Source organism: Castor canadensis, chromosome 1, assembly GCF_047511655.1.
Source record: "Castor canadensis chromosome 1, mCasCan1.hap1v2, whole genome shotgun sequence".
Taxonomy (NCBI): domain Eukaryota; kingdom Metazoa; phylum Chordata; class Mammalia; order Rodentia; family Castoridae; genus Castor; species Castor canadensis.
In genome coordinates, this window is record NC_133386.1 from 171,191,688 (window position 1) to 171,204,226 (window position 12,539).

General features: G+C 46.4%; 1 protein-coding gene across 1 annotated transcript in view; it reads right to left on the minus strand.

Moving 5' to 3' along the window:
• The window catches only part of Abtb2 (ankyrin repeat and BTB domain containing 2), a 162,762-nt gene that overhangs the window by 43,536 nt on the left and 106,687 nt on the right, over nt 1-12,539 (minus strand). The window contains exon 2 of the mRNA XM_074044256.1: nt 2,306-2,452. Coding sequence (XP_073900357.1) covers nt 2,306-2,452 — 147 coding nt within the window. The remainder of the gene's footprint in view (nt 1-2,305; nt 2,453-12,539) is intronic.

Here is a 12,539-nt window from a genome sequence, read left to right on the forward strand (position 1 = left end):
GGACAATGTGGTATGACACAACCTATTCTGTTGTCCCTGAAAAGATTTTATGGAGGTGTTTCTTCTCTGGGTCCTGAGGAATGGCTGGGCCAGGATGGCACCAAACCTATGTGAGGCTTGGGAGATAAATACTAGGTGGGATAGAACTCATTCCTTTTAACCCATCTCCATGCACACACATGCTCACACGCACACATGTATGCACACACAGAGTGAACATCAGGTGCTGTTCCCTGTGCTGGGGACTGTTCTTTGCATTAGGGACAGAGCAGTGGATAAAGGTCATCAAGTCTCTGTCCTCATAAAGCTGACATTCTAGTAGAGGAGAGAGCGGTAACTACTCACCAGTAAATCTATGTCAAGTGGTGGTCAGTGCTCTGAATAACTTATAAGCACCATTGCCAAAGCCACACCAAAGCCACAGAGAAGAGTTGGAGGGATGAGGGTAGGAGATCATTTATACTAGGAACTCCAGGAAGACCTCTTTGATGAAGTGCCATTTGGGTGGAGGTTTGAAACAGTGAAGAACCAATTACTTGGTTTCTGGTGGGGGGAAATGTGTCAGGCAGAGGGAAGAGCCACTGCAAGGACCCAGGGATGGGAGGGTACTTGGCTAAGTGGACTGGTGGCTGGAGTGCAGTCAACAAGAGAAGAGTGGTAAGTGATGAAGCCAGATCACACATCAGGGCTCTACTGACTATGGTGAGGATACTGGGTTTTACTGAGCACACTGGGAAGCTATCAGTGAAGGGGAGACATGAGTGACATAGTCATTCATCATTGGAATTTATGTTTTCAATGTTCTGAGCTTGGGTGGGGCTGGAAGCAATGGAGGAGGGTAAAAGGGCAAACTAAAACTCGGGATAGTTTTAAAAGAACAGCAAGGACAGAATGATGGACTAGTCCTTCCTCTGAATGCTCGCTGTGTGCCTGGCTTGGACTGTCAGGGGCACCATGAGAAAAGGCAAATGATCAGAGCCTGATCTTGACCTCAGCTGCCCTGAGAGGCTGGTGACTGGGCTTCTGGTTGCATTTTGGAAGCCCATAGACCTATGTGATTATGAGCACCACTGTAAGAGGCAGACACACCAAAAGACAAACCCTGCTCTCACCCCTTGTTGGCCATGTGACTTGGGAGAATCCTTTTCCTTCTGTATATGTCAGTTCTCCCATCAGGACAAACCTTGTCAGGTTGCTTGGAGGAGTAAATAAAGTGTGTGGGTGATTTACACACTAAATGCTTAATTACCATTCAATGCCAAAGTAAAATCAAGGTGCTCTCCAATGGACAGAAGGCCAGGCTTTCTCACTGTGCTCAGAACAGGACAGCTCCCAAAACACACCCATCGGCCCCAGAATAGCCCTCTGGTCAGGAGGCACTTGTCAGGGCAGAGATCAAGCCTCACACCAGAGCCCATATCCTACAGAGACCCTCCAGGACAGTGGACCCAGGCAGCTCCTGTTGTCAGGAGCCAGGGAGCCAGGAAATGCTCTGTGACCTTGAACCAGGCACCTTTGTTTCCTGTCCTGGCAGCTGAGAGAAGAATGGAAGGAGGAAACTGCATCGGGAAGGAACAGAAAGGCTTATCACTGACTGTTCAGGGGCCAGAAAACTCCAAGGACTTACAACTGGAGACAGCTGGAGAAGAGTGAACCTCCATTGGTCTTCATGCTGGGTGCTGTGACTCTTACTATGGGCACCGCCCTCCTCAATGGGTGTTCTCAGCAGAGTGTGGGAAAAATAAGAGGCAGATCATGTAGTTTGATTTTTTAAGTAATTTCAGTGAAGGGAAAGGGAGCACTTGGGAGATGGTGTGTTCCATAGAGCCCTGAGGTCCTAGGAGGTGCTGCAGGCCGGGGGCAGGAGCCACCAATTATACCCTCCAGCCAGAGCAGCTCAGCTGATGTGTTCCTTTCACCACTGTGAGGCTTGATAAAGCACTGCTAGAAATTCAGAGCCTTTTGAGCCAGGCAGGTGGAGTGAATGAAGCAGGCCAGCTATAAGCTAGCCAGGTCTGTATGCTGTCCACCTTACTCTTGGCAGGGATGGAGTAGAGGGTGGCTAGCTCAGCTCTTTGCAGGAGACACCAGAAATTCAGAGTGATGTGTAATTATACCCATGTGCTGACCAAATCTTGCAGGTCTGTAGGCTAGCCATCTGCCACCACAGACTTAGAAGGATCTAGCTTGCAAGGAAGGCCCAAAGTATAGAGGAGGCAGCCAGAATCCAGGCAGTGAGTTCTGCCCTGCCTTCTCCTGTAGACCCCTGCCCTAGCACCTGGCTGGTTGTGAAGGCCACACTTACTCAGCTCTGAGATGCTGCCCACACATGTGGCCAGGAGAGACTGCTCCAAGGTCCGCAGCTCCAGCTGGGCATAGGCATCGGCTCGCTCATCGTGGCCCAGGGACCCGCCATTGTAGGGGCTGAAGTAGGCAGGCAGGGAGAGGACGCCTGTGGGGAAGCAAGATGGAGAGGTCACACACAGGAAGGAGGAAAAGTTCTGTGGGCACAGCTGCTGTGACAGGGCTTGTTCTCCTCTCTTCTGGCAGAACAGGGTCATGGGGCAGATTCCACTGAGCCTTGAGGACGTCTTACTGTGCCTGTGTTCTGGGGGGGTGGGCAGAAAGATAGGTAGCTTTCTTGTGGCTGGGTTTTTACCCATGTGGAGGCCATCCGTTCATTGAGTTGCCCCATGAACTGTCCTGCTTAGGCTGGGGCACTCACTGAACATTTACAGCATGTCTGACTGGGTCAGCATTGTGCTTTCAGGGTTCTTGGATGACAAAAAGACCTAGCTTTATTTCCATGGTGCTCAGGGGTGACTAAGTTAGAGGTCAGTGACCATCCTGCTACCCAAAGACCAGTGTGTCCCCCCCCAACCCACCCCGGAGAGTCCCATGTTGCCCACTTTCTTCTTCAAGCCTAGATGGGGTGGGTGTCACACTGGAAAGGGACAGTCCTGTCTCTCTTCCATTCCAAGAAGGGGACAGCTCCTGGCCAAGTCCAATTAGTGTTTTTCATTAGCACTTCAACAGCTGAGAGCAGAGCTGTCAGAATCTGTCCCAGGGGAGACAGACTGTAAGTCCCCCTGGCTCCCTGTGTGGCTTCTTAGCAGGAAGCAGAAAAGCAAAATCAGGCTGGTTTCAGACAACACACTGCCACCGAGATTCTCACTGCAGCCAGGGTTTAGAGCAGGGATTCTCACTTTTGGTAAGTGTTCTTTCTCTAATGTTTCTTTGTCCAACACCCCCTAACCCTTGCCCAACTTTTATTGTCGTTTTAGTAGATTTTTTTTCTTTTTTTGGTGACACTGGGCTTTAAATTCAGAACTTTATGTTTGTTAGGCAAGCATTCTACCACTTGAGCCAATCCTTCAGACTTTTTATTATTATTATTTTTAAAGAAAAATACCCACAGGAATCTAGTCAGTCACTTTTGGGGAAAATGTCCTAAAATTTCTTGAGCTAACTGGAGAGGCGCTGAGATGTGGCCAAGTCTGAGTTAGAGTCCCCTATGCTCATGTCCAGGTGATGTGACATGAGCAGCAGCTGTGCTGGGTGGTGCCTCAAAGTGGTTGGGACAGGGTCCTGGGGTGGAAGGTTGGGGTTCATAATTCCAGTGCTGGCCTGTGACCAGCACTGTGGTCTTGGGCAGGTTACTTAGCCTCTCTGTGCAAGGGTCCGTCGTCCGTTAACTACAGACAACATCATGACTCTGCTCCGAGGACGAGCTGAGCCACTAGGCGGCACCACACTGTAGCTCCGAGCGGGTCCTCGATGGAATGCTGCTGCTGCTATTTGTACTTTGTGCTGGGAACACAGGCTGTGTTTACACTGTTTCGTTTATCTTTCGACTGCCCAGGAGGCAGGCACTACAGCTCCATTTTCAATACTGAGAGACCAACAGTGGGAGAGTATGAATAACTTAGGCAAGTAGTGCAGATGAATTCTGTTTGGGGTTGGGATGGTTCTAACCCCTATCAGCTCAGAGTGCAATGAACGCATCACCAGGGCTCATTCACACTGTCCCTCTTCCATGGCTCGTGTGTAATGCTAGCCCCTTTCACTCACAAGCCTGGGTGTTTCTCTGCTGTGGGGCACGCAAAACAGCCTGTAGTCTTCCTCTAGCCTAGCCTGGCAGTATCCTCCTGGACCATTCTGCAGGTTCAGGGCTGGTTAGGCCTGTCATTCCCCTGAGCCAGGCCTCCCCAGCATCCTTGGTGCTAGAGTAGCCAAGGCTGGCTGCCCTGCCCCTCCCCTTGCCCTTCCCACCAGGACAGGGCTAACTCTGCAAAGCTCCTCATCAAAGCTCAAAATTTTGTTTCTGCTGGAAGAGGAGGGAAAGTGTATGGTTGAGTCGCTCTCATCCCCTACCAAAGGCCCCGTTCCCTAAAGCAGAAATTCCCTTTGACAGCTGAGTAACCAACCCACTAGGAAGAGCTGGCTCTGAGCACTGAAACATGAACAACAAAAGAGAAATCCACCCAACCTCAAGCGACAGCCCACAGACAGCCCAAACAGCTGTGGGAGTCCAAGTGCAGCTCAGCTCCTCCTCCTCTCTCCCTATTCAGCCACAGAAACAACACTGAGACATGTGGATCAAATTTGCAGTGCTTAGGGCAAGGCAATTGGACATTCAGCTGATTTGTCAAAGGATTCCCAGAGAGAAATATAATGTCAATAGATTCAGTAACAGGAGCTGGCGGCTCTGTTAATAATAGTCCCCATCTTCCCAGTCATCATCCACCTAACGGGCTTTCACTTAATACTGTGGCAAAAGTAATTAGGCACCTATTGTTGATAACAGCAATTGATAGCATCATAGCTTGGGCATTGAACTTTTTGCTTTTGAGAGACTTGTACATCTATTTTGTACTTTATTTTTCTAGCAAGGGAGATGGAGCAGTCAGGATTAATAAGAGTCGCAGCTGTCTTTGATTGAGAGCTTATGATGTGCCAGCCACTGTGGGAACAACTTACATATCATCATGTTACAATTTTCTCCCACCTAGAAGATGAGAAAACCAAGGCAGGACAAAGTTCAGCAACTTGCCCAAGGTAACTGAGAAAGTGGAGGGGGGGTTGAACTTCAATGTTGTTCTTCTCAAACTGCCTAAGTGAAATGACACTCTAACTTTGGCTACCTTTGACTTTCATGAGGTAAGCAACATTTAGAATGTTTGAGAAGGGAGGTGGTCTACTAGGCCTGAGGTTTGATCGGAGGAAACCCAAAGTAAGACCCAGAAATGGACTTTCCTTTTAATGGGTCTCTGGGTACCTCCTGCCAAGAATTCCTGCAAGCTCCCATGAAACACTACAGGTAAAAGGCCGTTGCTCGTATTTCCCTCTCATCTTTCCAGAACACAGTTCTACAGCTCAGCTTGTCTTACAAAGTTACTCCTTTAGAAAGCCTTCTCCACATCAATCCTAAATTCTGTGCCTCATATAAGCCCATCTCTCAGCAGCTTGCAGGAAGATGGAAAACACTTTCTCTAAATTCTTTCAATACCTCAAAGTCTTCTTTTACTAAGTCCTACATGGGCCCAGGGCAAGGTGTTTCTAGAAGAAGGAATTTCCAACAAACGAAAGAAAAAAGAGGGCGTCTCTTTTCTTCCATTCAGTAAAATCCTTAGGAGAAAGTTTAGCTCAGTCATGACAAAAGCAAGCATGTTGGAATGTTTCCTTCTGCTCCTTCATCAGTGGATAAAGACAGCCCATGTCCACCCCTGTGGATGCTGCAAAAGTCACAGAGGACACCCACGTGCATCACAGGGTCATCACTGTGAAATGAACTAGGGAGTGTGAAGCAGTGCGCGTGACCAGGCTGTCCTCCATCTCCCTCTTCTCTAACACCAGCATTTCTATTGGGACAATGTCCCACCTACCACCACATGTGAAGCCTCCACCTTTCTCTATCCACACAGGGAGCCATAATCTTCTACCACTCAACTTTTCTCCTTCTGGTTGCCCAACCCATGAATCTCGGAACTCATTATCTTGTTTCACAAAGCCTCCTTTACTCTCTTCTCCTCACCATCCCCTCTCTGAGCACAGCACTGCATCTGCCCAGATGCCCAACAAGAAACCTCTGGAGCCATCGTTATCAATCTCTCCTCCAGCACTTCCAATCACCTACCAGGCCTTGCAGCTTTTACCACCTCAATAGCTCTAAAACCTGCACTGCCACTATCTCGCTCTCTGATTACACTGTTCTGACCTTGTACTCTTCCATGACTCTGCACCGCTCTCATGAAGACATCCAAGTGTCTGCACAATTAAGAAGAGATAAGATCTTTTTTCCTCCAAAATTTAGGGAGAAATATAAGCCTGCCAATAAAATTCCCAGCATCTCCCAGACGCCAGCAGAGTTAGGAAGCCTAGCACACTGGCTCCTTGTTTCTCTAAGTTGTGGTTGGTGTGGTGGTCACTCAGCATAATTCTAGACTCTGGGGTGGAGGTGGGGCAACTCAATTTCCTTCTCAGGTGATTCTCCAGGAGTGCCCACAAGGGGGAGCCACTGAGTTAGGTGGGAAACTCCACTCAGAAGCCTGGGAATCCTGCCTTCTCCAGGTGGTTCCAAGACAAGGTTTCTGCTTTCAGAGGCACAGTCTCCTCCAAGCACATGCCACACCAGGAACAGATGGGCAGCACAATGGGTTGACAAACCAGACTTTCAGTGCAAAGGAATTGGTGGTGATTGCATCTGCTTCTCTGTAAAACACGGGGGTTGAGATGAGGGCATCTTGAGTCCTCTCCAGCTCTGGTCTAGGCTCTGACTGACCCATGTGTGCTCTAGCACTGAAGTGAACCCCTGAGAGCCTTCACCCCTTATTATTCTACCATTTAACTTTGAACTATCAACAGTGGGAATAAGTAGACCCAGTTATGACTAGTTCCTATGGCTTAATTTCCCCCTCGCATACAATTGTAAATATGAAGCATCTTTTCTTCTTCTTCATCATCATCATCATCATCATCATCATCATCATTATTTTTGAGATAGGTTCTTGCTAAATAGCCCAGGCTGGCCTTGAAGTTCCAATCCTCTTGCTTAGCCTCCCAAGTATAGGGAATGTGGAGATTACAGGTGTGAGTCACTATGCCCATCTGTGGTTGAGCTTTTCTGATCCTTCATCAAAAGCCATCAAGGCTTTTTGTCCTCCAAACTCAACAACCCATGACCTGCACTCTTCCGAGACTTGCAAATGTTCTCTCTGGGGCAAACGACTCCAGTGGGTCAGACACTTTTCAGGCCCCTGTGTGCAGCACCCTTTCCCACCCCTGCTCTTGACGCTCCCACCAGATCTACTGGCCATCTAGATGGGGACACACATCTACCAAGGCAGCCTAGGGTACTGCCAGTCCCATTTCTTTGAAATGAAGCCTGGGATGCAGAAGCTCTTTTACTGCTCTGTGAGGAAATACACAGGCAGGGCCTCCTCTGTCAGTTTTCTTAGGCCCTGCAAGCTTGGGTGGAGCTCAATCCATAAGCTTCTGAAAATAAAAATTATATTGCCCCACTGAATGGTTTCCAAATAGCCCACACAATCCAATGCTTTCATTTTTTAAAAAGTGTTTCCACTCTCTGATCTGGAATTTTATATATAGTACATTCAATGCTGAGTTGTTGAATATTAGTCATCCTAGAACAAAGTGCTGAAAAGTTGAAGCATGAATATTTTCAAAGAGACCCAATGCAGTGTAAGGGCAGTCAATTCTAAAAAAGCTTCACTGAGTGGTATTTCTCCTGACATTCTAACCTCAGAGGTGGGGGAGCAGGGTGTTGAGGCAAGGGCAGGAGGAGGGAAATTAGAGGAGAAGCCCCTTGATGAAGTGTTAATCATTCACATAAATGAAAATGACTCATCAAGAATAATCAAAACCTAACTCCTGGGCAAACCTATCACCTTGAGATGGGACCACCATACTGTGATGCTCAAGAGTTGAAGTGTGGAAAAATGCTGGGAGACAGGAAAAGAGGAGGTGTGTTTGTGTGTGTGTGTGTGTGTGTGTGTGTGTGTGTGCGTGCATATGGGGAGGCATCTAAATTGAGTCTGGGACACCTAAAAAACTAGCTAGCATTTGTTGCCCTTAACGCAGAGAAACTAAAGCAGATACCTTAAAGCAACAGAGGCCAATAGGAAAAGGGGAACAGGTACTAGAGAAAAGGTTAGATCAAAAAGAATTAACCTAGAAGGTAACACCCATGCACAGGAAATCAATGTGAGTCAATGCCCTGTATAGCTATCCTTATCTCAACCAGCAAAAACTCTTGTTCCTTCCTATTATTGCTTATACTCTCTCTACAACAAAATTAGAAATAAGGGCAAAATAGTTTCTGCTGGGTATTGGGGGGGGGAGAGGGAGGGGGCGGAGTGGGTGGTAAGGGAGGGGGTGGGGGCAGGGGGGAGAAATGAACCAAGCCTTGTATGCACATATGAATAATAAAAGAAAAATGAACATAAATAAATAAATAAATTGAGTCTGGGAAGCAAGTAATTACCATAATAAATAATAAAATAAAGCAAATATTACCATAATAAATATAGATGGACTATCAAATGCTATATAGTTATACTCTACACTAGTGATGTCATAAACAAGCATTTGAAACCCTACAAAGAACCTAGCAGTAAGGAACAACTATTATAGTGCCCTGCTGGCTTGTGAAGGACACGGGTTTAGATGGGCCAGGTCACTTGGCTATCTATCACTAGAAAATGGCAGAGGGAAGATTCAGACTGAGTGTATCTGACATGGGGGCCACGGCAGTACCCAGCACACTGTGGTGCCCACCCAGGGCTGAGCTTCAGATTCAGAGGAGAAGCACATCAGGCTCTCCCCATTCAAACCTAGGACAGAACTCTTCCTGCGCTTTCACCATACCATCAGCACAGCACTCTCCACCTTCCCTTTCTAAGGGCCGGAAATTAAAAATGAATGATAACCACGTTCTGGTTAACACCTCACACTGGCTAAATTATCAGAACACCACCAGTGAGATGTGGTGGTCTTCTGGGGAAGTCCAGTCATGGGCCAGGAGCTGCCCTATTATCATTGCCCAGGGAGCTGGTGACCAGAGGACCTGGGGCAAGATCAAAAGGTAGTGTAGTACAATATGCTCATTACCACTAACCCCCTTTTCTCTTAAGAAAGAGGGCAAGGAGCAAACCTGAGCCTGAGTAGTGGGCTAGAATTTGTCCCCCTGGTGACAGTCTTGGACCTGCCTATGGAGTTGGTGGTGGGGCTGACCCTTTTTTCCTACAGCTGGCTCCTCCAATTCTCCAGGAAGCCTCAAGCAAGGCAAGGATTTAGAAAGGGACAGAAGGGCCACCATAAAACTCCACAGTTGCACAAGACAGAGCAGGTGACCCTGGAATTCCTGGTGGAAATGCCGACTCAATACCATTCTGGCAATTCTTCTCGTTAAGGTAAATCTCAGTTCTCTCACACACCCAAAGGAAGATAAACCAGTAGTGATCATGGGATTCCTATGTAATTGTTTTGAAGCAAAACCTCAATAAAAAGGCAGTCTGTTCACTGCTGTTTCCTCTTTTTGCAAGAAAGTAAAATAAAGATAGAATAACCATGAAGACCAATTTCAGGAAATTAAAACCTAACTGTGAACTCTGGAAAAAACAGCAATAGTCACAACACTAGGCAGTGTGGGGTAGAAAACCAACATTTGAACTATTGAGCTTTTTCCTGGGGAAAAAGATCTCCATGTCACTTTGAATACTTTCTAAGAGATTCTGGGTGGCCTCTTTCCAAAGGATTGATGTAACATGTCAACAAGTAGAGTGACCCAGGAAGCATGAGTCTTATAAAAAGGAAAACCCACCCCGTGACCATGGTCCTTTGACATATGCTGTCCTCCAGCCAGACTAATGAGCTAACAACAGTAGTAGGCCAATTTTGGTTATAGATTCTTTTTTTTTGCAGGCATTCAATAAAACACCGTAATAGAAGAACACAGATAGCCAAAGTATAATCATCACATTTTTAGGTCATTCCACCGATACTTTTTGAGAGAAGAGGTATTATTTATTTTTATTCTATCTGTTGTGTTTTCACTTCCCCCGTTCTAAGAAACCAAGTCTTTGTGTTACAAGGCCAAAGCACAATTTGTTAGTATCAGAAGATACTAACTGAAGAAGATACCACCTGATGCTAACTGAAGAAGATACCATGTTTTAAAGATTCTTTGGGTAGGATTAAGCTGGTGGTCCAGGACAGGAAGGACCTCTCTGCAGTGGAGAAGCTGAATTAGCTTGGTGCTGGTGGGTGGGTAATGGGAGATTCCATAAATCCAACAGTGGGCCACTTTTGTATACAGGCAATGTATTCAAATGACATGTACTGGATGAGGGATGGAGCCAGGCTGAGCCGAGCGAGTGATACAGTACTTGCCTATCTCTTTTGAGGCCCTGGATTCCATCCCCAGCACTGCAAACAAAATGAAGACATGTACTCACAAAGCATATGGAAAAACTGAGGATGAGACCCTTGAATGTCAGTTCTTTCCCTACTGATCCTCACAACCACCAAGGCAAGGCAAATTCTCTCTGGATTGCTATTATAGTCTTGCTTTTTGAATCATTTTTCTTTTCAAACTTTTTTTTTTTTTTGGCAGGACTGGGTTTTGAACTCAGGCACTCTACTGGTTGAATCACATCTCTAGCCCCTCTTTCCAAACTTTTTACAGTGGATACAACTCATGGATGTAGTGAAAAATGATGTTGGGGGTTGCTGAGAAGGGGGAAGACATATAACCAGAGGTAGGAGATGATGACAGAACGGCAGAATGGCTCTTCTGAGCAAAGAACTATCCATAATTTCAAATACAGGACAGAACTAGTTATCTGAAATTAAAATTTTAAGCACAGTGAATGTTAGAACACTACTATCTAGTTACCTGCAAAGTGCCTGGAATGTCAGTCATAGCATCAAAGATGGCTCTTTCTTGCATGGTAGAAATGCAAGATCTAAATGATCTTCTACATTATTCTTGAACTTTTTAGCAAGACCATTATTATTACAACCATTTTGAGTTTGTGGAGGAAAAAATAAAAAACAAAACAAAAACCAGTGACTAAGGGGAAGGATGTTCCTGGTGGAAGAAACTCAGGTGGCAGCAGTGCTGTCAGCCCAGGAACAGGGGAGTGGGTGGGGCCTCCCAGCGCCAGCTGAGATAGAAGAGGGGCAAAAGTAGCGGAGTACCTGTAATGAATATAAGTCATTCCTTGGGGGTTTGAAAAAAATCTAATTATCACAAGGTCCAGGGCAGATGGCCAAGGTTATTACTAGAACATGAGTGCATTAGTCAGGAATGCACTGCACTAGAGCACGCTCACAAACATAACCTGCTGCAGTCAGCTTTGGTGCAAATCCTGGAGAGGTTTGACCAGTAGATGCCCCAGATAATTTAAGAGCATGAGTCACAGAGAGGAGGGGTGAAAACCCAGTACTGTCACTTACTAGCTGTGTGACTCTGGACAAGTTGCTTCACCTTTCTGAGTCTCAAATTGCCCAGAATGATAGCTAAGTTCTAACGATAGCTCCTGAGTGATAAGACAAGACTGAAAGAGGTTGTGAAAGCACTGTGAAAGGCTTGCCACACAGCAGGAATAGTTTTATGAATGGTCTCACCGGTTTCAAAGGCATTATAATGGCTTTGGAATAAAGCCATCAGTTGCTATATAAAAGCAACTAACACCGTGGGGAGAAAGGGATGGGCCCAATGCCACTCTATTGTTATTTTAAAGGCCACTGGGGCTCACATTCACTAAAAAAAAAAAAAAAAAAAAAAAAAAAAAAAAAAAATCGAGCTTTACTCGCTGCAGGTGGATCATTTATTCTGCTTTCATCCACTCATGTGATCAACCTGTGCCTGATCACCTAATGTGCCAGAAGCAGCAGTGCTCTGGGGATAGGTGTCAAGGGGAACAAATAGGGCCTTTGCCCTCGGAAGTACACAGTCGAGTGAAAGAGGGCAGACAGTATACCTGCCACGTCCATGCTGCATGCAGATAGCTACTGTAGATTTGGCACAAGCAAGGCTTCTTGGAGGAGGCAACCTCCCAGCGGCTGTAGAGAAGGGCCTGGATGAGTCTTCCAAGCAGGAAGAGGACACAGGTGGTTCCCAAGTCTGATGAGAAGGCTTGGGGGTAGGAACAGGTGGGGAGAGGCCTATGTATTGTCATGAACTTGTTATTCCTATGTGGACTGTGTTTATTTGGGGCAGCTCGGGGGTGTCTAATAGAACACTGCCTTCCTCTCACCCTGTGCTACTGCTAACCTTGGGATCAGCAACCTTCCTGGAAGGGGTCAGACAGAAGATAATGCAGCTTTCTTGGCTACATGCTCTGTCACAATGATTCCACTCTGCCACTGTCATGGGACTAGACAAACAAATGGCACGGCAGTGCTCCAAGAATGAAACTATAGACATTGAAATTTGAGTTTTGTATAATTTTCATGTGTCATGAAAGATGCTTCTTTTAATATTTTTTCAACCATTTAAAAATTTAACAATAACT